The 24104-nt window shown below is 45.2% G+C and overlaps 1 protein-coding gene across 3 annotated transcripts; it reads right to left on the bottom strand.

The window, feature by feature from the left end:
• Positions 1 to 430: 430 nt before the first annotated feature.
• Positions 431 to 24094, bottom strand: GBA (glucosylceramidase beta). 3 transcript variants are annotated; one of them, XM_033924385.1, is made up of 13 exons: positions 23449 to 24094; positions 17999 to 18208; positions 15824 to 15854; positions 14547 to 14688; positions 11770 to 11967; positions 11162 to 11308; positions 9918 to 10051; positions 9374 to 9546; positions 7626 to 7863; positions 3215 to 3439; positions 1183 to 1346; positions 968 to 1084; positions 431 to 793 (listed from the first exon to the last, which is right to left on the bottom strand). In XM_033924385.1, the coding sequence occupies exons 2-13, from the start codon at positions 18127 to 18129 to the stop codon at positions 688 to 690; spliced, it is 1806 nt and encodes a 601-aa protein (XP_033780276.1). In that variant the 5' UTR covers positions 18130 to 18208; positions 23449 to 24094; the 3' UTR covers positions 431 to 687. The 3 variants fall into 3 exon arrangements, with proteins under 3 accessions (XP_033780276.1, XP_033780277.1, XP_033780278.1); XM_033924386.1 differs by lacking the exons at positions 17999 to 18208; positions 23449 to 24094 and adding an exon at positions 17836 to 17990; XM_033924387.1 differs by lacking the exons at positions 15824 to 15854; positions 17999 to 18208; positions 23449 to 24094 and adding an exon at positions 17836 to 17972.
• Between the last annotated feature and the right edge of the window lie 10 nt (positions 24095 to 24104).

Below are 24104 nucleotides of genomic sequence, written 5' to 3' on the forward strand. Positions count from 1 at the left end.
CTACGCAAAGCAGTATGTTACATAAAAATGAACCCTGAACTGGGGTATCAAACAGCCCATGTGAGAAAGCAGGTCCTTAGTGCGTCTTGGACAGCCAGTGTTACACATTAGGGCAGGCGTGACAGCTGTGCCCTGAAGCCTCATGAGGTCTTTAGCTATGGGAAAGGCTACTTCTGAAGCATGTCCTCCGACCTACCCGCATCATTCCTGGGTCAGTGCGCCCCCTTGTGCAAGAAACAAGTACTGCAGAAGCTTCTGAAGAGAAATTCTAAACCTCCCCAAGTTTGTGTGTCCTGACACCATGATAGTGCTAGTTTTACACAGTTCTATCTCTGAACCTTCCTCCCACTCTAGGAAACAGAAAGAAATGGAACAAGGGGATAAGTAGTTGTTTAAAAAAAAAAAAAAAAATCAGATCAGCACACTGCAGTCAGAGGAGCTAGACTGGGCCACTTTACTACTGGTACAGCCGCTTTTGAAATGTGCAAAACACAGGAAAGAGAGGTAAAAAGTCTGGTTCCCCTGGCTAGTTAGTAAATGTGGTCCTAGTAAGGTGTGCAATAGTCACGCCTCTGCCCTGCTTCTCGTGACACAACTGCACCGTGCAATTCACAAAGCTCCACATTCTTTGGGTGGCAGATGGGGGATCTCTCATTTGCCCTGTCGACTCTCCACGGCTTCCAGGGCTCACGCTCGCTTCCACAGATATGTCTGGATTGAGTTGGCAGGTGACGTGGCCTGAATGTGCCCCAGCTCTGGGTCAGAAATTTCAAAGGTGATATTCTCCGGGGTCCTAGTGCAAAGCGGGACAAGAGAGAGATTAAAGAAAGGCAAACGAGCGAGGGAAAGGAGAGATTGTTTCTAGGGAAAGCATCCTGCAAAAACATCACACCTCCCCCCTAGCCCGCTTCATTCGATTAAAGCAGCAGCTGAACCCTGCCATAGCCAGATCCCCCAAGACACTCACCTGTTTAGGGTCACCAGCACTGCCACCCCGTCTGGGCGCAGGAAGGCTATAGACTCCAGCTCGTTCTCTGCACTGACCTCCAGTCCAACACGCCGAGAGCCTTCCACGATGAACTTGCTGCTCAAACACAGGAAGAGGGAAGAGGATTATTACCAGGGAGGTGGCCGGAGGGGGGGGGGGGGGGGAGTAGCATAAAATAAAGCCTCTGTTTTCACCTGAAGTGGGCTATGTGGTAAAACATAGGCTGCTTATAGAACAGGTCCTTGGTCACATCGATGATAATGGGACTGTCTGCAAAGTTCTCCACCCAGTTGGGACCTCCCTTCAGGTTCAGCGCTAGGTTCCAGTCAGTCCAACCCACAACATACTGGTTCAAATCCTGCAGCCATGAGAGCGGAGAAAAGGCTCTTCAGGGAGAGAGAAGTCTAGTGCCAATAATACAGACACACACTGAACGCACAAGTGCATGCAACTGTTTCGATACAAAATCCAACATGTCAGCGCTTTGTTCTCCCTCCATCCGGAGCCTCAGGCATGCCAGTGTGGGGAAGGGGGAATTCTGCAGGGATGAGTGGCAGCTGTTGAAGGGTTACCTTCCCTTTTCCACTCTCTCTCACTTCCTTCTTTTCATTATTCCCTTCCATCCCCCCCTGTGGGCACAATCATGGCACAGGGTGCTGCTGATTTGTTCGTCAGGGCGGCCACGGCTGGTAGGTCTTTTGTTCTTGCCACAGGACTCGGATCCCTACGGCACAGTTTGCTAATTTATTCACTGCAGCCGCTGACCACCACCCCATTAATTCCTCCCAGCTCCATGTTATGGGGACAGACTTTTGTCAATAAGTGCTACCGCTGGAGGGGAACATTCCTCAACACTCCATGTATACAACTAGAGCTTCTGCTTGTAGGTTTTAACCAATCAACGCTACAGAAACGCTGTCTATCCAAAATACCAATCCCCATGGGTGCCGGATAACAGATTCTACTGTAGTTGAGTGTCCCTCCTGACTGGCACAGACGGATGGGTTTACGCTACTCTGCCAGCAGTAGAGAATGAGCACAAACTGACTTCTGGTAATAGCGTAAGTGAGCTGCGCAGTCCCTGTAGAAAAGTGGTCTCCAACTCCAACCCTTTGCAGGGCCACATTTTGGATTTGGAGGTACTTGGAAGGCCTCAGAAAAAATAGCTAATGTCTTATTAAAGAAATGACAATTTTGCATGAGGTAAAACTCTTTATAGTCTATAAATCTTTCCTTTTGGCTAAGTCTTAATAATAATATTGTCATTTATAGCTAAAGAGACATACGATCAAGAAACGGTTTTATTTTACTTTTGGGATTATGATAAACTTACCGAGGGCCTCAAAATAGGACCTGGCGGGCCGCAAGTTTGAGACCACTGAGTTAAGGGAAACAGTTAATCTGCTGGCTGGGTTGGAGGGCCATTGTGACATCACTGATGAGGTTGGCTCTTATTGGTGGAATGAGGCATTATGACATCACAATCTCAGCTCTGCTTCCCAAAGACAAACAGGATGTCATAGTTACAGTTAAGCCAGTGGTCTCCAACTCAAACCCTTTGCAGGGCCACATTTTGGGATTTGTCAGTACTTGGAGGGCCGCAGAAAAAATAGTTAATGTCTTATTAAAGAAATGACAATTTTGCATGAGCTAAAATTCTTTATAGTTTCTAAATCTTTCCTTTTGGCTAAGTCTTAATAATAATATTGTCATTTATAGCTAAAGAGACATACGATCAAGAAACTGTTTTATTTTACTTTTGTGATTATGATAAACATACCGAGGGCCTCAAAATAGGACCTGGCGGGCCGCATGTGGTTTGAGACCACTGCTGTGTAGAGGCAAAATTCAGTTTGTCAAGTGTCGCTGTCACACATTCGTAACAAAAACACACTCTGTAGTCAACTTCTTAAAGTACCTGCAGCATAATCTGCCGATCATTAGCTCGCTTTTGTTAAAGTTTGTGGTTGTGACACTCTACAAATAGAATTTTGCCCACGTCGGGCATTTTTAGGATTTTTTGAAATAAAAGAATTACTTTTATTACACCAGGGATCCCCTCTTCATTCCTTCTTATACCTCCAGCCCAGTTCCAGCCTCAAAAAGAATCTCGATGATAAGCAGACATTGATGCACAGAAACAAATTATAGTAGGAAACATTTATGTCCAAAGTCAGGTAGGAAGTTAGCCCCATGTTGCCACAACCTGTGTCCAGGGCAGCTTACTTGGATGATACTGTGGCTGTACTGGGTGCCCCTGTTCCAGCAGCCCAGGCGAACCCCCTTCTCCCAGGGCAGGAAACCTATGCTGGCCTCTGTGGCAATGAGGAAGTAATCTGGGTATTGGTGATGGGTGTTTCCCAAGGTCACGTCACTTGGAGTCAAGCTGTCGAAATACCAGTGAACACCAATGCCATTGATATACTGGGCCGCCTGTAAGTCACTCAGCACCTGAGGAGAGAGAAGAGGGGGGGATTTTCGATTAGTAAAGTCATCTGTTGTGTAGTGCAAATGCATCCACCGATTGGGATCCTCCCCACGCACCAACTACGTACTACCAGTACTTCCTCTAAGGGAGTGGGAGTCTAGAGCCCATGGTCTTACTGGTGGTTGGGTGCTGCTCCTGCTGGCCCCATGCGATCAATCCAGCAAAATGCCATAGTCTGTTTGATGGTGGTGGACCCTAGTGCAGCTTGAGGGAACATTGCCACTGATCCCCATCTTTATAGACAACTGATTTATCAAATAAGTGGGGAACCCCTGCCCCCCCAAAACCAAACAGCCCTTCCGGGACAACAGCTGCAGGTTTTATTGACCTTAAAAAGGATTAGAAACATAGAATATGACGGCAGAAAAGGGCCGACGGCCCAACAGGTCTGCCCACTCAAGGACCCTTCCTCCCTGGAGAATCTATTGATTGAGCATAACTCTGTAGTACTCCCACCTGCTTGTCCCATCGTCCCTTGAAGTCGAGCACGCTACTGGCCTCGACGACCTGGCAGGGAAGATCACTCCATCGATCAATCACCCGTTCGGTGAAGAAGTATTTCCTGGTGTCACCATGAAATCTTCCCCCCCCTTAAGTTTTAGTGGATGCACCCCAGCCTCCATCTTAAACGAGTACAAACTGGAAATGGGGAGGGGGTGAGGAGGGAAACCTATGATCTAATTAAATTATTACATTCATCCATCAGGTATAAGTGAGAATGAACATGTGGACAGACAGCTTCAGATCAAAAGAGGGGGGTGAAACAAGGACGTAGCCCGAGACCCTCATCAAATCTCTTCCCACAGAAATCCTCAGCCCCAAGACCCAGCGATCAAACGCAAAGAGCCGCTTTCACTACATGCTCTGGCAACAAATTCCAGAGTTTAACTGCACGTTGAGTGAAAAAATATTTTCTCCAGTTTGTTTCAAATCTACTACTTGGCAGCTTCATCGCCTGCCCTTCCTTAGTCCTAGTATTTGGAGAAAGAGCGAACAAGCGATTCACGTCTGCCTTTTCCAACCCACTCGGTATTGTACAGATATGTTTTCTAATGCATGGAAAGGGGGTATTAAGAGCATAAGAAGTCGCCTCCGCTGAGTCAGACCAGAGGTCCATCGCGCCCAGCGGTCCGCTCCCGCGGCGGCCCATCGGGCCCACTGCCTGAGCAGTGGTCCTTGACTATTTTTATAACCTATCTCTACTCCTATCCCTATAACCTCACCTCAATCCTTATCTGTACCCCTCAATTCCCTCGTTCTCCAGGAACCTATCCAAACCTTCTTTGAAGCCCTGTAACTTGGTTCTGGCCTATCACAGCCTCTGGAAGTGCGTTCCACGTATCCACCACCCTCTGGGTGAAAAAGTACTTCCTGGCGTTTGTTCTAAACCTGTCCCCTTTCAATTTCTCTAAGTGTGTGGGGAGGTGATGCCAAGCAGCGTCCGGGCACCAGATTCTTTTACAGAATTGTGGCATAACCCGCTCCTGGCACGCCTGAGATTCAGATGCCCTTGGCACACTTAGACGAGTGTAATTGCGGCTTCCGCCTGCCGCAATTTACTGTATTCCATCCGTTGTGCTTGAAAAGTGGTGGCCCTGACTGTGCCCCTCCCCACGTCAACGCCCCTCGCATTTACAGGCATCCCGACAGAACGGCGCTTAGGGGTTTAGCAGCTTCCGTGCAGTGGTCTGAGACCCTGGGGAGCCGGGTTCAATTAAGGATTTGAAACCAGACGTAAGTGGAACAATGTCAGACTAAAACTAGACCTCCAATATTCACTCCATTCAATCTTATATACCGTTAAGAACATAAGAACATAAGCAGTGCCTCCGCCGGGTCAGACCACAGGTCCATCCCGCCCAGCAGTCCGCTCCCGCGGCGGCCCAAAACAGGTCAAGACCTGTCTGAATCACCAGAAGGGGCTCCCCTGCCACCCTGGTTTCCCATTTAAGTCCTTCCTTCCCATCGAAGTCCTAGCCCTCCGGTCTTGCACATGCACGACCAGGTTAGTTTATACTCATTACCTGATTTACTTCCTATACTTGTGTTACCTCCCAGCTCCTCCCTCAGTATCCCACGATCCCTTTATCCCTCAGGAATCCATCCAATCCCTGTTTGAATCCTTGTACCGTATTCTGCCTGATCACTTCCTCCGGTAGCGCATTCCAAGTGTCCACGACCCTCTGGGTGAAAAAAAACTTCCTTGCATTTGTTTTGAACCTATCTCCCTTCAGTTTCTCAGAATGTCCCCTCGTATTTGCTGTCCCCTTCAGTCTAAAGAATCTGTCCCTATCCACCTTCTCTATGCCCCTCATGATCTTGAAAGTCTCTATCATATCTCCCCTGAGCCTCCTTTTCTCCAGAGAGCTCCGAACGGTTCACGTGAATTTATTCAGGTACTCAAGCATTTTTCCCTGTCCGTCCCGGAGGGCTCACAATCGATCTAATGTACCTGGGGCAATGGGGGGGGATTAAGTGATTTGCCCAGGGTCACAAGGAGCAGCGGGGGTTTGAACCCAGAACCTCAGGGGAGCTTTAATCACTGCGCCACACTCTCTAAATAAGAGCATAAGGAGTAGCCTTACTGGGTCAGTCCAATGATCCATCTGGCCTAGTATTCCGTGTTCATGGAGGCCAATCCAGGTCACAAGTACCTGGCAGAAACCCAAACAGTAGCAATATTCCATGCCGCCAATCCCAGGGCAAACAGCATACTATGGACTTTTCCTCCAGGAACCTGTCCAAACCTTTTTTAAAACCAGCTACATTAACCGCTCTTACCACAACCTCTGGCAACGCCTTCCAGAGCTTCACTATTCTCCGAGTGAAAAATAATGTCCTCCTATTGGTTTTAAAAGTATTTCCCTGTAACTTCATCGACTGTCCCCTCTAGTCTTTGCAATTTCTGACGGAGTGAAAAATCGATCCACTTGTCCCCGTTCTACTCCACTCAGGATTTTGTAGACTTCAATCCTATCTCCCCCCCAACCGTCTCTTTTCCAAGCTGAAGAGCCCTAACCTTTTTTAGTCTTTCCTCATACGAGAATGAATTTTTAAAAAACCACTTCAGCCCCTTTTTATGAAGCTGCGTTAGTTGTTTTTTTTCGCCCATTAAATCCTTACCCCTGCGGTAACAGTTCTGACGCTTACAGAATTCCTATGAGCAATCTGATTTTAAAAAAAACTAACGCAGCTTCATAAAAAGAGGCCCAAGTGGTTTTTTTTTAATTCATTCTTTAAAAAAAAAAAAAAAAAATGTTAACATGATGATAGTTTTCATATGTTTAGTATAAAACATTTTATATTCAAAACTATTTATTGGTCAAAAAACACAATCCAAAATCAAAAAACAACAAACACAGACCAAATTTTTCAGAAGGCAAAAAGACCCCACCCCCTCCCCCCACCTAAAACATATTTTATTGATGTCAGCCCTTTTATATATAAATTATTAGTGGATGCTGCAGATGGGCAGACTGGATGGGCCATTTGGCCTTTATTTGCCATTGTGTTTCTACATTCCTTTTGTTATTTTATCATTTGATTGTTTTACAATCTCAGTTAACTGGTATTCAATTAACCAGCAAAAAAAAAAACCCCAAAAACTCTGTCTGTCTCCCATGCTCCTCGGACAATATCCAAAGTGGTACTCCTAAGCCTACAACCCACATCCCTCCCTCTTAATTTTTGGATAAGCAAATAAGTAGACGTTTCTAGTTTCTCTTGATGGTCTATGCAACACAAAATGAGGAAAAAGGTAAGCTGGAGACAATCCCGATATCAGCGTAAAGCAGATACAGGAAAATTTGAATAATACTTTTGCCTCCGAAGTAAGCGATAATATGGACTAAAATGGTTGTTCTTTTTTAAACCAAAAATCAATCGAAAAGCTGTATTCTGAATTATCCTTAATTTCCTTAGAATTTTTAGATATTTAGGGCTCCTTTTACAAAGCCACAGTAGTGATTTTCCCCCCAGCAAAAGCACCAAAGTAGGCAGGAATTGAATGGGCTTCAATGCCTTTGCCATGGGGGAACTGGTACTACTGCGGCTTTGTAAAACTAAACATGTAGCTAACTTGAATGTTCCCTGTGAATCCCCAGGACTATGAAAAGGAGAAGCAAAAGTGCCTCGACTTTCTGAACTCACGACTTTGGCCCAGTAGGGGAGCAGCAGACGGTTGTCATCGAGAATCAGAAGCTGGACACGACTGTGGTTACTGCCTTTCAGGGCTGGGCCGAGATCCAACGCAATAAAATCTCTCTGGTGTTCAGCTGTGAAGCCCAGGGTCTGGAACTTATACCCATATATCAGGCCAGACGTCGGCTCATTCTGTGCCGTCACAGCCCAGAACGTCAAATTGTATTTGGAATATTCATCCAAAAATCTGTAGAAAGGGAGATTGTAAATGATTAATCCGACCCAATAATCTGTCATTGTTATGAAAAAAAAAATTAATAAAAATAAAAAAATCCCACCCATTAAAACCTTTAGCTCCTACCCCTGAGGACCAGGTGAGACCAACATCCAACACACGGCCTCCCTATCTACCTTTTCCCCCATTGGGCTATGACTGATATAGTTTAAATGTTGGCCTGTAACTTCTAAGTGGGTTTTTGGGTCAGAGCCAGGGAAATATGGCTAAATTGTTTAGGTGGTTTTTTTGTTTTTTTTAATAGATCTTACAAAGTTAAAATGCTCTCTATGACAGTATTCTTCAACCTTTTTATACCTATGAACCGGCAGAAATAAAAGAATTATTTTGTGGACCGGCATCGGTCCGCAGACAGGCGGTTGAAGAACACTGAGCTAAGTCGTGGGCCGGACCCCGCCCATCTCTACCCCAGACCCTGCCCCCATAGTCCTAATTGTAACTATTTTTTCCATTCATTTTTCATACATACACCTACCATAATCTTATTAACAACGCATCGATCGCACCGCGGACCAGCAGTTGAAGAACACAGTTTTGGGCCTGATGCACATGTCGGCCCTGTGGACCGGCAGGAAATTTCTGTGGACCGGCACCGGTCCATGGACCGGTCGTTGAAGAACACTGCTCTATGATATTAGACAACTGGCAGCCTGCATATGGGGTCCCACAAGGTCTCCCCATCCCCCTCTCTGTTTAATGTATTTTTATATTTCTTGGGTTATAAACTCGAGAAGTTTTAATTATACTGTGTTCATCTATACAGATGATACTACGGCGTTGATACCGTTTTCAAATCATTTAGAGCAGGGGTGCCCAAATGGTCGATCGCAAAGGCTACGAGAATCGATCGCCGTAGCCTTTGCGATCTTTTTCTCCCTGCTGCCTCCCCGAGCCAGGCCTGGCGCGTACACGCAGCTCCTGACTGGTGTAGCCCGACTTTAGTACAGGAAAAGGCGGTCGGATAATACCGCGAATGAGTGAAACTGCGAACCGCAAATTCACGGGTGAACACTGTAATGAGTAAACCATCCTCATTTAGGATCCTATGAAAGTTCCTTGAAGATCGATAATGTAGATTAGAGTGGATTCATCTTAGGGGTGCATTTTGACATTAATTTGTCATTGGCTCTACATTAGAGAATGACAATGGGACACATTTTTTCCCCGTGGGAACTCATTTTCCTGTCCTGATGAGTCCTTCTCCTCTCCCTGCCCCATTCCTGTAAACTCTGGCCTCATCTGGACAAGCCTCAAACTCTTAAAATCATACGTGTTTAAGGCTTGTGCAGTTAAAGCAGAGCTTACAGGAATGGGGCAGAGACAGGAACAGTGACAAAACTTGGGAGGATGGGACAGGGAAATTGAGTTCCTGCGGAGACGGGGGGAAAAAAAAAATCTGTCCCCGTGTCATTCTCTATTTCTGATCTCTGCTGGTGTCTCCCTTCCAGAGCTTCACCCTCACCTCACAAAGTAATTGGCCCAGGTCTTGTGGTACTTGTTTCCAGGCTGTCCTTTCAAGGTACCTTTGCCGTATGGCAATTCATTGGTCTTTAACCAGGACGGCGAAGTCCAAGGGCTGGCAAACAGAGAGAGAGGTTTTCTGGATATTGCTTCCACCTTCTGGATAAGGGGGATCTGAAAGGAAAATGAATCCACAGCAGCAGAGATGTGGGAAATCCAGGCCAAAGCCTTTCAACCAGCAGAACTCCTACTGGGGAGCCTCTTTGTGACAACCATTGGAACAGTAATTTCAGGCAGTCTATAGATGGGAGGGAAGGTGGTGGATGAATGGATGGCGACAGATCCATATACCCAATTCTAACAAATTGAAGGTAAGGACATTTTTCATTCCGAAAGGGGCTTCATTAAAAAAAAAAAAAAAAAAATAGCCGAAATTATATTCACCAGGAAAATGAACAGTTCATGCAAGTAGAATTGGCGTAGCTAGTGTCGTAGGTTGGATATTCGTTTTCACACTCGTAGGTTGCTCTCTTCTTCCCACTTACTTTCATCAGTGTGTCCTCAAGCTGCAGGCTGAAATTCTTCAGTTCAAAGTCATCTGACGTGTCATCGTATGTATAAACCCGGGTGGAAAAATCGCAGCTGGCCATGGGAACCCGGAGTAGGTTGTACTCAAGGCCTGTGTGAAAGGATGACATGACAATGAAATAAGAACATAAGCATAGCCTTATAGGGTCAGCTCAATGGTGCCATCGAGCCCAGTAGCCCGTTCTCATGGTGGCCAATCCAGGTCCCTAGTACCTGGCCAAAACCCAAGGAATAGCAACATTCCAGAACCCCAAATAATAGCAACATTCTAGAACCTCAAAGAGTAGCAACATTCTAGAACCTCAAAGAGTAGCAACATTCTAGAACCCCAAAAAGTAGCAACATTCTAGAACCCCAAAGAGTAGCAACATTCCAGAACCCCAAAGAGTAGCAACATTCCAGAACCCCAAAGAGTAGCAGGGTTCTGGAATCCCAAAGAGCAACAACATTCCATGCTACCAATCCAAGATAAGCAGTGGCTTCCCTCATGTCTTTAATAACAGACTATGGACTTTTCCTCCAGGAAATTGTCCAAACCTTTCTAAAAAAACCAGCTACGTTATCCGCTCTAACCACAACCTCTGGCAACGCGTTCTAGAGCTTAACTATTCTCCGAGTGAAAAAATATTTCCTCCTATTGGTTTAAAAAGTATTACTTTGTAACTTCATCAAGTGTCCCTCCCCCTAGTCTTTGTAAATATTGATGCAGTAAAAAAAAAAAAAAAAATCAATCCACTTGTACCCATTCTACACTACTCAGGATTTTGTAGACTTCAGTCCTATCTCCCCCCCCCCTCAGCCGTCTCTTTTCCAAGCTGAAGAGCCTCTTTAGTCTTTCCTCATACGAGAAGAGTTCCATTCCCTTTATCATCTTGGTCGCTCTTCTTTGAACCTTTTCTATTGCCGCTATATCTTTCCCAAGGAACAGTGAAAAGGAACAGGCCCCCACGCTCCGGGGATAGCGGCAGAGCTTACAGACAAGGCCACGGATGATCCTAGGAGTGGGACTCCAGTTTTAGGGGGTGAAAAGCTAGAACTTGAGGTAAGGTTTTAATTACATGAGCTCTAAGGTCTCTCCCAGGCTAAGCTTTACATGGTTCCATCCAAGCTGCAGTATTTTCTGTTCTGAATTTAACAGAAGCCAGACCAGCAATCCTCGGTGACAAGAGGGTGCTACGAGGCACCAGCTGAGCCATCTTACCCTCCTCCGAGAAGTAGGAATTTAGCAGGTGCCGTTGTGTGGCTTCGGACAGCGTCAGGATGTTCAGGGCCGCGGCGTCCGTCATCGCCCCACCAAATCCCTTAATCCTCTGATACTTCTTCGCCGTGTTCAATTTCAGCACCAGCCCTGCAAGGAACGGAACATGTTCCAGAGCTCAGCGAGAGACTCTGTAGGCAGTCCAAGAAATCACAAGAGTAAAGGCACGTACGACACAAGCCATTTATACATATCACCAGTAGCACATGCCTGGCGGCCTATGGCTATCCTTAACCCTCAATACTGCACGACTGGTAACCCTCCCAAAAGCACAAACTCACTGGCATATGCTTACCACATAAACCGCATGCCCACACTTACTGCTAGTTATCATTTCCATAGTGCTTGCACATTAAAACGTTCAAGAGACAGTCCCTGCTCCGTAGAGCTGACAATCTAATCAAACAGACAAACAGGACAAGTAGAGGGTCAGGGAGTTTCTCAGGCATGACCTGACAGCATACGCCTTTTCCCAATGCACCGTTCCCCCAACAGTAAACATGTGGCGACTTGCGCCCGCCTCCACCGTCTCCCTGGCAGTCTGCTCTTACCTGCACCTGTGGACGTGTGATCTTTCAGGATTGCTCCTTCACTGCTCTGCAGGCGTTTCCCGTCCAGGCTGCTCTCGTACTTGCTGTAATTGCCCAGGGCAGGAACCGTGAGTGGATCCAAGGTGTCGCAGTAGGTGGCATTACAGACACAAACCACAGAGCTGTGTCCGAAGTTCATTGGCACACAAGGGTGCCCACCTTGGGAGGAAGAGAAGACGCAGAGGGAAGAGTTATCACTATGTCCCTGCCTCTCTCTAGCATGACTTCATAATCTACTCAGATGGCTGCTTCTGTCCAGTCACTGGTGCTGTCTATGGTCAATCAAAGTTTAATGCGCAGCCAGGTTCCCGCCACTTGGAAACATAGTGGTGCATCTAGTATTAATGAACTGAGTTTTGACCCCCCTTATCTTAGGGCATTATAGGCCTATTTCGACTTTACCACTATTTGCAAAATTAGTAGAAAGAGCAGTGGTACAGCAACTTACTGATTTTGTGAAAGAGAGTACTTTGCTTCATCCGAGACAAGCAGCATTTAGGGTACCGAGATTGAGAGGAGATTGATTACATTTGGGGGTGATCTGGCCTTGGTGGTGTCATTGGATTTAGCCTCGGCTTTTGGCACGGTTATTGCGTAGATTACAGTATACTGCCATTGCTTCTCAAGTTCTAACATGGAGTAGTATAATAAGGAGGGAGTCCATTAAGAGAAGATGTAATCAAGTAGCATTGCTAGCCAGATGTGGCAAAGGGTAGGCGTTGCAGCATGAATCCTGCTGAATGATAAGAATTATTAGGAAAGAGAGAGTAAATAAGAACATAAGATTCATGCGGCAAAACTACTTTATTACATCTTCTCTTATTGGACCCCTGAGGAAGGTGTTGCACCGAAACGCAGCCCGTGTTTGGTCCATGAAACACAAATGTGGATAGCGTTTCTAGCTTCTTCTTTTTTTTTTTTGAAGAAATAAAAAGAAGCTTTTTGAACATTGCTAGTTTCTGCACTTTTTGGTTTTCGTTTGGTTTGACTTCCGGTAAGACAGAATGCACCGCTGTGACACTTCTTCCATATGGAATTTTGTCTGTGATGATGATGCCTTCATGAACCTAAGCAAAAATCATCATTTGTTTGACTTTTGATTGAGCTCGTTGAAATTTTTTGGGTCGTGGGGAAGATGGAGCTCTGCACTCGTTGATTTCAGCTCTGGCTCAAAGTGTCTGGCCCACGTTTCACCAATAGCAACAATGCGATTCAAGAATGCCTGACCTTTTTCCAAAGTTGAAACAACCTATGCATGGACATCAGTTTGCATCTCTGGAAGAGCTTTCTTCCGCCGTTACCCGAGCCATCCGGCAACTGAACAAAAACAGTGGGTTGGGACACGGTCATTGCAAAACGGGGAGACTATATTGAAGGATTGCAAAGAAAAACTTGAAAAAAAAAATAAAACATGTAAATTTTTAAAAAAATAGTGTACATTATTTATGAAATGACCCTTAGCACTAAGGACTGGACTAGAATTCTAAATGCTGAGTGAGGCATCAAAGCAAGATCTTAGCCTGCACAACTTCCACAATATGAAAAAGCACTTACGGACCCCCCCCCCCCTTCTTCACATAAGTTCATGTAATCCTTTTTTCTTCCTCTCTACCTACTATTTTAAGTTCTTGTAAACCGTGTCGAGCTCCATACTCATGGAGATGATGCGGTATATAAACTTAAGGTTTAGATTAGATTAGATTAGATTATCAACTTGTAGTCCAGGGTAATACCTAGTATTTTTATTGTAAGGTGAACTTTATAGATATTGTTGAGTCAGAAGGTAACTGTCGTGCAGAAGCAAAGACAAATTTTTTTTTTGTCCATGTATTTCTTAATCGTCAATGGGTTCTCACAGCAAGAACTCTGAAGCGCACTAAAGCAATTAATTTCACCGTCTAATCTAATTTATAATGTGAAAGCGGCGTGCCCTCAGTGCGAGAGTCAGCGAGAAGGAGAAATTACTCCAGCGCTTAACGCAAATGGTAAGTGAGCAATAAGAAAACCCACTTCACCTGCACACCATCATCGGGCACGTCACGTGTGTGCAAATATATCAAACTATAAGTGATACAGATTTTAATATACAGTACTTGTGCGTTCAATAAAGGCAACAGAGAAATTTGCCATCCCCAGGATAAAACTCGGCACTTAGCTTAGGTCTTCATCCGGATAGCCTCAAGGGAAATGAGATGATATCCTTCAGGAAAACCTCGTTTATAAGGTCCAGCCAAGTCCGGTCGCTGACTCCTCACTCTGAGGGCACGCCGCTTTCACATTATAAATTAGATTAGACTGTGAAATTAATTGCTTTAGTGCGCTTCAGAGTTCTTGCTGTGAGAACCCATTGACGATTAAGAAATACACGTAACAATTTTTTTTTTAATCAAGTCCCAATTCTTTGGAATGCTCTGCCTTCTTATTTGCGGGAAAAGAGTTTTCAAAAACAGCTTAAGGCACATTTATTTCAGCAGGCCTTCTTCCCAGGTTCACCATTCAAATTGGTTGTTTAGAGGTTTTTGTTTTTTAGTTTTATATATTGTGTATTTGGATGGGCTGTTGGTGGGGACTTTCCTATCTAGCATACAGAGTTCTTTTCCAATATGTGATTGTATTAGATTGCATTGTAAGTTTGTGGTATATCAGATTTAATAAATCTGTAAAGAATGGCACAGTACTCGGATCAGCTGAATCAGAATCTCACATCTGACACCATAAGAGACAAAACTGCTACTCACCCAAGACTGAGTGCAATGCACTGATAATCACAAGAAGTTCCGAGATTCCCACGTGCTTTGGCTCCATGGTGCGACTTCCCTCTCTTCTTCGGTTCTTTGTTAAAAGAGTCTTCTCCAGAATCCCTAACCATAGAGGACACAGCTGGGAAGAGAAGAGCCAAGGAAAATTGTTGGAGCAAACAGAGTGGGGGGGGGGTAAATCTTTAAAAAACGCTACTATTTCAGAAGTCATTAATAGATTCTCCTAATTTACATTAGAAGATTATAAATGCTGTACATTCTATTGGTCTACGGAGAAAGGTCTTGTCCTTCAAGCATACGTCTCTTCCTCCCATCCACTTCACCCTTTCTGATGTAAGCTTGGGTAAAGGAGCAGAGCAGGAGAAAAAGCCAGAAGGATGTTTCCAGGAGCCGCCACTGCCCCCCCCCCCAGGCAATTGCATTGAAGAACACCGCTTTATCATTTTGGTAATAATAGCTTCCTTTATCTCACCTTTTAACCATGTTGTCTTTTGGTTATTTTTCTGCCCTTAATACTTTTGGGGAGCAATGTAGGTTCCTTGATTTTTGAGGGATTACACCTGTCACACACTATAAGTTGCTTTCTCCATGATTTCAGTTTGGGGGGGGATGAGTGAATGCCCTGGGTCTAGGGTTAGTGCTGAGCTGTCACGGTTTAATCCGCAGAGCTCTTATCCTTTGATTTTATCTACAGGCAGTTCCCAAGTTACAGACACCCAGCTTAAGTACAATGTGTACTTAAGAACATGGGTGCGGATTTATCTGATTTCACTGAGCAGTATTTCCAGTGGCAGAGATTCCTGCACTTCTCCTGCAGCAGATCCATGAATGATGCATGGCCACATTAAGAATAGTGTGTGGTCGTGCATTGCTGTACCTTAGAGGGAACACTGGACAGTTGGCCCTTTTGACAGCTGGGAGCAGAGGGAAGCAGCAAGAATCTGAAAATCTACAAGTTCTGACTTAAGAACAGCTTTAAAAACATAACTCGTTCTTAACTCGGGGACTGCCTGTAGGAATAATCAAGCCTTTGTGACATCACTGATGAAGTTGGCTCTTAGGCATTGGTGGAATGAGGCATTATGACATCACAATCTCAGCTCAGGACTGTTGCTACTTAAGAATGCGGTTGTGGCTTCATTTGATTTCACTGAGCGGTATTTCCAGTGGCATAGACTCCTAGGCTTCTCCTGCAGCATATCCATGAATGATGCATGGCCACATTAAGAATAGTGTGTGGTTGTGCATTGCTGTACCTTAGAGCAGTGTTCTTCAACCTTTTGACACCTATGGACCAGCAGAAATAAAAGAATTACACTTCATAGTAACATAGTAACATAGTAGATGACGGCAGATAAAGACCCGAATGGTCCATCCAGTCTGCCCAACCTGATTCAACTTCCCCCTCCCTATTCGCGGTTTCGACATTCGCAATTTTTTTTCCCCAACCCTGAGAATCGCTCGTTGGCAGCCCGCATCGAAAAAAAAAAAAAACGGCCCCGGGACTTGGATCAGGGCAAGGAGGGAGTCGGTCGGAGGAGGAGGGAGGTGAGCAGCCGTCCCAGGGGCACGTACCTTACCTGGCGGTGGCGCAGGGCAGGAGCAATCTTTCTACACTCCTGCCCCGTGCAGAGCCATGCTGAGTTCCTGTGGTCTCGCGAGACTATAACAGGGAGATTGCTCCTGTCCCGTGTCACCGCTAGACCACCAGGTAAGATCCGGGGATACAGGAGGGAGGCGGGTGTGGATTATTTATGATTTTTCGCACTTCACGGGCCTGGCTCTGCACCTAAGCCCCATGAATACGGATGGAGTGCTGTAATTGTAATATCATTTTTTCCATTCATTTTTCATATATACACACATAATATAATCTTATTAACAACACATAATGGTTAACCACATAATTAAACTATGCAAAGCACACTGTATGTTTCTCAATATTCGTTCCTACCAGAACACGTGGCCTTGGTCACACATGCAGAACGCAGATAACCCCTATGCAAATACAGGAGCACAAACTAAAAGTGCTAATATATACAAACAAAACCCTAAGATGCCAGACTCTGCATGCAGTACAACCCCCAGAGAAATAGAAACAAATGCATTTCTTCCTGAACAGATATAATTTCTCAAAACTGACACAATTCATTCCCCCACCCCTACCTTTGTCGTCTCCCTCCCTCCAGGCTGTGCCTCACCTTCTGGCCTGCTCCCGCCCCCCCAGGTGCTGTCTTCGCGTCTCATCCGGAAGCCTTCCCTCTGACGACGGATTTGTACGTAACTCAGGACGGGCAGATTTGAAGATTTCTTGCTGCTCTTCCCTCTAAGGCGGTGTTCTTTCAGCCGCGAGGCGCTTGCGGGCACCGGCTCCTGCGCGCGATCGTCCCCTGAACCCTTCCCTCTGATGTCATAGTAACAGTAACATAGTAGATGACAGCAGATAAAGACCCGAATGGTCCATCCAGTCTGCCCAACCTGATTCAATTTAAATTTTTTTCTTCTTAGCTATTTCTGGGCAAGAATCCAAAGCTTTACCCGGTACTGTGCTTGGGTTCTAACAGAGATTTCGGCAGTTGGAACCCAAGCACAGTACTGGGTAAAGCTTTGGATTCTTGCCCAGAAATAGCTAAGAAGAAAAAAAATGAAAAAATTTAAATTGAATCAGGTTGGGCAGACTGGATGGACCATTCGGGTCTTTATCTGCCGTCATCTACTATGTTACTATGAAATCAGAGGGAAGGGTTCAGGGGACGATCGCACACAGGAGCCGGTGCCCGCGAGCACCCCGCGGCTGAAAGAACACCGCCTTTGAGCAGGGATCTCAATGTCCCTCCTTGAGGGCCACAATCCAGTTGGGTTTTCAGGATTTCCCCAATGAATCTGCATTGAAAGCAGTGCATGCACATAGATCTCATGCATATTCATTGGGGAAATCCTGAAAACCCGATTGGATTGTGGCCCTTGAGGAGGGACTTTGAGATCCCTGTGCTATGGCTAGTCTAGGGCTGGGCAACTCCGGTCCTCGAAGGCCGGAATCCAGTCGGATTTTCAGGATTTCCCCAATGAATCTGCATTGAAAGCAGTGCATGCAAATAGATCTCATGCATATTCATTGGGGAAATCCTGAAAACCCGAATGGATTGCGGCCCTCAAGGAGGGACTTTGAGACCCCTGCTGCAGAGGGAAGAGCGGCAAGAAATCTTCAAATCTGCCCGTCCTGAGTTACGTACAAATCCGACTTAAGAACAGCTTTTATAAAACGTACCTCGTTCTTAACCCGGGGACTGCCTCTGTCTGACAGCAGCCGCTCATTTTACGACTTCTCTTACTGCTTATTTTCGATTTCTTTCCCAAATGCAATTTTCGGAGAAATTTCCAGCCCTGCACTTGCTCTCATCTCTCTTTTCGGTCCCTGCCCTCTCACTTACCAGCGCCGGCTCGTTGCAGAGCCGTCGATCGTCAGCTGACTGTCGCCCCCTTCCGGAAGACGCCCCGCCTGCCCGTCCGCAGGCACGCGGGAAAACCCGGGCTGGCTGCGTTCGGATCGTCGGAAGGGCATCTTTCAAAGGCGATTTGGAGAACTTTTGTCACCTTCCGGGCAATTTTAATCTGCAATTCTTTGTCTTTAGTGTGAGGATCTGAGCAGAATGATTTAAAGGTCAAAAAAAAAATTGCTTTAGACTTTGCTGTTTAAAGAAATTTCTTAGCTAGATGGTCTCTTGCTAATAACTAGAATTATATCATGTAAGGCCTGGGTGATAAGACTCTTGCAATCCGCAATGCAGAGTCTAAATCCAGCACCCAGCCTACTCAACTTGGCTTTGATGAACTGCTTTTCAGCCATCTGTGCTGTATCCATGAGTGTATTAGTGGCACCTCCATGACATTCAAATAAAGATCTACTCTTCAGCTGCCCCCACTCTCTGTTCAAGTTGTACATGGATCACTTCATCAACCTCTCATGAACATCTAATCCTCAACTGTCTGTTCCAGTTTCATGATTTATACCTGGACAAGGAAAGGGGCTGGGACTTGATATATGGCCCTTTCTGTGATTACAATCAAAGTAGTTGGTAGTTATTTTGTACCTGGGGGCAATTGGAGGTTAAGTGACCTGCCCAGGGAGATGGAGTGGGAATCAGCTATCAAACTGTGCTGAAGATCTGTTCTTCAGCTGTTTGTGCTGTAGGTTTCCATTATGTCAGGGGTGTCCAATGTCGGTCCTCGAGGGCCGCAATCCAGTCGGGTTTTCAGGATTTCCCCAATGAATATGCATTGAAGCAGTGAATGCACATAGATCTCATGCATATTCATTGGGGAAATCCTGAAAACCCGACTGGATTGCGGCCCTCGAGGACCGACATTGGACACCCCTGCATTATGTGGACTTGGGGGCCCTCTGCATTGAGCTCTGATGAAGATCTGCTCGTCAGCTGTCTGTGCTGTACTCATGAGTTATATGAGCAGGGCAGGGGTCTCAAAGTCCCTTCTTAAGGGCCGCAATCCAGTTGGGTTTTCAGGATTTCCCCAATGAATATGCATGAGATCTATGTGCATGCACTGCTTTCAATGCATATTCATTGGGGAAATCCTGAAAACCCGACTGGATTGCAGCCCTCAAGGAGGGATTTTGAGATCCCTGGATTAGGGTGACTGTCTATATCAGGGGTGTCCAATGTCGGTCCTCGAGGGCCGCAGTCCAGTCGGGTTTTCAGGATTTCCCCAATGAATATGCATGAGATCTATTTGCATGCACTGCTTTCAATGTATATTCATTGGAGAAATCCTGAAAACCCGACTGGACTGCGGCCCTCGAGGACAGACATTGGACACCCCTGGTCTATATTGAGCTATAATGAAGATCTGCTGTTCAGATGTCTGCTTTATTCGGATTGGGGGGGGGGGGGGCTCTGCATTGAGCTCTGAGGATCTGTTCTTCAGCGGTTTGTGCTGTATTCATGCTTTACGTGGATTGGAGAGGTCACCTGCACTGAGCTGTGATGAAAATCTGCTCTTCGGCCGTCTGTGCTGTATTCATGCGTTATGTGTATGGAGTGACAGCTGCATCTTGCTTTATGTGAATGAGGGTGACATCTGCAGTAAGCTCTGATGAAGATCCACTTCTCAACTGCCTGTGCTGTCAGATTCATGCTTTATTTGGTTTAAATGTGATGCTTTTTTACTTTTGTTTGAGATTTGGAGGTTAGGCGATTGTCTAGAACAGTGTTTTTCAACCTTTTTTTGGGCAAAGGCACACTTGTTTCATGAAAAAAATCACGAGGCACACCATCATTAGAAAATGTTAAAAAATGTAACTCTGTGCCTATATTGACTATATATAAAGTAATTCTCTTGAATAGGAATCAAATAAACACAAAGAAAGTATTTTATAATTACTTTATTATGAAATATTAAGTAAACAGAATAGTGAAAAATTATAAAATACTTTATTCAGTGCGAAACCTGGGCCTGTTTGGCTGGAATCGAAGAAAGACACACACGTAGCTCTTCGTCAACAGCTCTCAGTCTCTCTCTGTATTTGGTTTTTATAGCATACAAAAACAGACAAATATACCCTCCATCCTTTTTATTAAACCACAATAGCAGTTTTTAGCGCAGGGAGCTGCGCTGAATGCCCAGCGCTGCTCTTGACGCTCATAGGCTCCCTGCGCTAAAAACCACTATTGCGGTTTAGTAAAAGGTGACCATATTGTAAAATATAGACAGCAGATATAAATTCAGAACTGTGCATAGTAAGTGAAGGGAAGTTTTCATCTCTGGGAATTTACCCAGTTAACTATTAAGTTATTTGGGCAAATTCCTTTGAAAACTGTGGTAATACTGCCTCCACTTTGCTAAATTTAAAATTAAATCATTTTTCCTACCTTGTCTGGTGATTTCTGGTTGCATTTTCTTCTTCTGACTGTGCATCCAATCTTTCTTCCCTTCTATCAGCCTGTATGCTTTCTCTCCTCCACACCTCATTCCCTCCCCCAACTTTTTCTTCCTCTCTCCCTGACCTTTCTTTCTTTTTTTCTGTTTCTCTTCTTTCCTTCTGTTTCCCTGCCTGCCCCCTTTCTTTCTTTCTCCCTGCCATTCCCCAAGCCACTGCCACTGCCGCTGCCATCGGGGAACAGGACCCACCAATGGATAACAGGCCCCAAAGCCGACGCCGACGCATGCTCTCCCTGACGTCAATTCTGCAATCGGAGAGGAAGTTCCGCCCAGCCAGGCAGCGATTGGCTGGCCCGAACTTCCTCTCCGACTGCAGAATTGACGTCGGGGAGAAGAAGACTTATCGGCTCGATAGATTAGATCGCCAAGACAAAGTGAGTCCTGGGTGATCGACTCACTTTGCCTTGGCGAGCTACTGGCGCCCCTGCCTCGGGCCCCCTGTCGGCTCCGGGCCCCTGAATGCAGGACTGGTAGTACTGCCCTGATGGCGGCCCTGCGGCACACCAGGCAACATCTCGCGGCACACTAGTGTGCCGCGGAACAGCGGTTGAAAAACACTGGTCTAGAACAGTGGTTCCCAACCCTGTCCTGGAGGAACACCAGGCCAATTGGGTTTTCAGGCTAGCCCTAATGAATATGCATGAAGCAAATTTGCATGCCTATCACTTCCATCATATGCAAATCTCTCTCATGCATATTCATTAGGGCTAGCCTGAAAACCCGATTGGCCTGGTGTTCCTCCAGGACAGGGTTGGGAATCACTGGTCTAGAAAAACTTGTCTTTTTATGGAAGTTTGGGTTCCGTATATTCAAAACCTTTCACCTAGAGCAGGGGTAGAGAACTCCAGTCCTTGAGAGCCGTATTCCAGTCGGGTTTTCATGATTTCCCCAATGAATATGCATTGAAAGCAGTGCATGCAAATAGATCTCATGCATATTCATTGGGGAAATCCTGAAAACCCGACTGGAATACGGCTCTTGAGGACCGGAGTTCCCTACCCCTGACCTAGAGCAAGAAGTTTAATTCTCAATTATTTATGTTGAAGCTAAGGTTGTTTAAATTACATTCCAGTTCTTTATTTTTCTTTATTTTTGTCAGCTTTCATCCGGGGAGGGGGAATTGATTATGGCAGTGGTTCCCAAACCTGTCCTGGGGGACCCCCAGCCAGTCAGGTTTTCAAGATATCCCTAATGAATATGCATGAGAGAGATTTGCATACCTGTCACTTCCATTATATGCAAATCTCTCTCATGCATATTCATTAGGGATATCTTGAAAACCTGACTGGCTGAGGGTCCCCCAGGATAGGTTTGGGAACCACTGGATTATGGGATAGAAGTTTTTATAATATATAGATTAGAATTTTAACAATTGTGAATTATTTATTATTTGTAAATATCTTTTTGTATAATTTATATGTATTTTTACTCTATTCCTTTAATAAAATGTTTGAACATAAATAAGGGGGAGAGGGAATGGAGAAGGGGGGATGAGGAACGGAGGAATGGGAATGGGGTGAATGTATAGAGGTGGGTAATATGGAAATATATTTTGGAGGAATGATAGAAATATGTATGAAAATTAGTATTGTGAATATAACATCTTATTGTATTGTATTATTGTATACGCATTTGATTCCTTCAATAAAATGTTATAAACCTACAGGTGATGCTTCAGTGTGGATATGGGTGTCTAAGAGCATCCTATCATACTTACAGCAAGATTCTCAAAACTTTAACGCGGTCGCTAAGCAGTTTTCCGGCGGTTCAGCCTGCACGCATTTTAGCGGCGGATTATCAAAATGGATTATCTCTGTCTTTAGCGCGGTTTCTAGCAGCCTCCGGTAATGGCATACAATTGGGCTCTTTAACATTCCGGTGGATTCTTAAAAATCGTCGAGGCATTTTTGAAGAGCGGCGTCGGATTTTGGCGACAGAAAGCAGCGACTGGTCTGGGGGTGCCGTTAAAGTGCCAGCACTTGTGTTTTGACTGTGACTAATGAAAAAAAAAAAATTCTATCTAGATATTTTTAGTGGAGGGTAGTAAAATCACGCTTCTTTTGAGTTCTGGAGAGAGAGGCGTGATTCATGTGCGCTTGTTAAAAGCCAACGTTTCACCTTGAGCGCGTGCATGATACCCTTGTCTTGTGTGTTTCTGGCTGTGGGTCTTTTGATTAAATACAAATTACAAGATTTACCTGAATTATAAGTTTGTTGGTTTTTGGGTTTTGTTTTTTTTTTGAGAGAAAGGCATATTTTATGCGCGATTGAAAAAAGTCAACATTGCTTCTCCCTTCCATTCGTCCAATAGTGCAGAAGGAGAGTGTGTGTGTGTGGGGGGGGGGGATTACGGCATTTTTCTGCACATGTGCCCTTCAGTGATGGGCACATGCAAATGTAGGAAGTCTTCACTGCTGTCCGTCAATCTTATTTGCATGCGCGATTTTGTAAGACTGTCTCGGGTTTTTAGATTCGCTATCAAAACGGCTGTGGTAGCAGACCGTCGCTTTTTCACGCGGGTGTTTGAAAATCCTGCCCTTAGTGGGGTTAAAGATTCCACAAACTTTAAAGACTTATTTATCTGATAAATAAGACAAAACACTGCATTTTAGATAGAAGAGCTGTATTTCTGCTCCCTGACAGCTGCTGCATTACAATTATTAATATCTTTTATTTAGCAAATTTAGAGTGAACTGACTGTGGCTGGGAGAGCCCAGCCTGAGAACTTGAGGAAGGGAATGTTAGCATAATTAGAACCAAGACAAAACAAAAACTTGAGCCCCGTATTCTCATCTGCAGAAAAGTTCCTCTCTCAGAAAGACAAAATATTCTCAGCATGCTGTATAAAGAGTTACACTGACAGTAAAAAATAGAGTTCTTCCCTCCTATCACCCCCCACTCCCCACCCTGCCATCTACATCACCTCCTGCAAAAGACATGAGTGAGTCCTTCTCATGCACGTTAGGATAGAGGCCTTTCTCCCCAAAATGCTGGCTGTTCCCCTGCTGAATCCTAGGAGGTGTGTGGACACGTGTCACAGTACGTGACACGTGATGTGAATGAGCAAAAGAATTTGAGAAGTGAATCTTACAACATATAAAATGAAGGCAGACTTGCCGAAATACACTTCGTGTCTTCAGCTGTATAAGAGAGAATTATATTGAACTTTGCTGTTGTTTACATTTATTAAAATTGACTTTGAATCCTGATTTCCTACAAACCCCACTTTGCTTGCTCCTTTTCTTTCGTTCAAAAGAGTCTGAGGACACATGGGGAAAGAAGGACCCTAGGAAGTATGTGTGATGAGAGCACAGTTTGTGGGAAGGAATGAGAGTCCTAGGAAGTGGGTGTGAGGAGACGTGAAGGAAAAATCTTACGGAGAGAGTGCTAGGAGGAGTGTGTGAGGAGACGTGAAGGAAAAGACTTACTGAGAGAGTGCTAGGAGGAGTGTGTGAAGAGACATGAGTCTTGCGGAGAGAGTGCTAGGAGGAGTGTGTGAAGAGACATGAGTCTTGCGGAGAGAGTGCTAGGAGGTGTGTGTGAGGAGACGTGAAGGAAAAGTCTTACGGAGAGAGTGCT

Source organism: Geotrypetes seraphini, chromosome 16 (genome assembly GCF_902459505.1).
Source record: "Geotrypetes seraphini chromosome 16, aGeoSer1.1, whole genome shotgun sequence".
Lineage (NCBI taxonomy): Eukaryota > Metazoa > Chordata > Amphibia > Gymnophiona > Dermophiidae > Geotrypetes > Geotrypetes seraphini.

What these genes read in the sequence shown, in the direction of transcription:
- GBA (XM_033924385.1), bottom strand. Translation starts at nt 18,129, where the DNA reads ATGCCCTTCCGACGATCCGAACGCAGCCAGCCCGGGTTTTCCCGCGTG. An exon ending in TTCCTACTTCTCGGAGGAGG is followed by an intron (nt 10,052 to 11,161) that starts GTAAGATGGCTC and finishes CCTTTCACACAG; the next exon opens with GCCTTGAGTACAACCTACTC. An exon ending in GTGCTGGTGACCCTAAACAG is followed by an intron (nt 794 to 967) that starts GTGAGTGTCTTG and finishes GCTTTGCACTAG; the next exon opens with GACCCCGGAGAATATCACCT.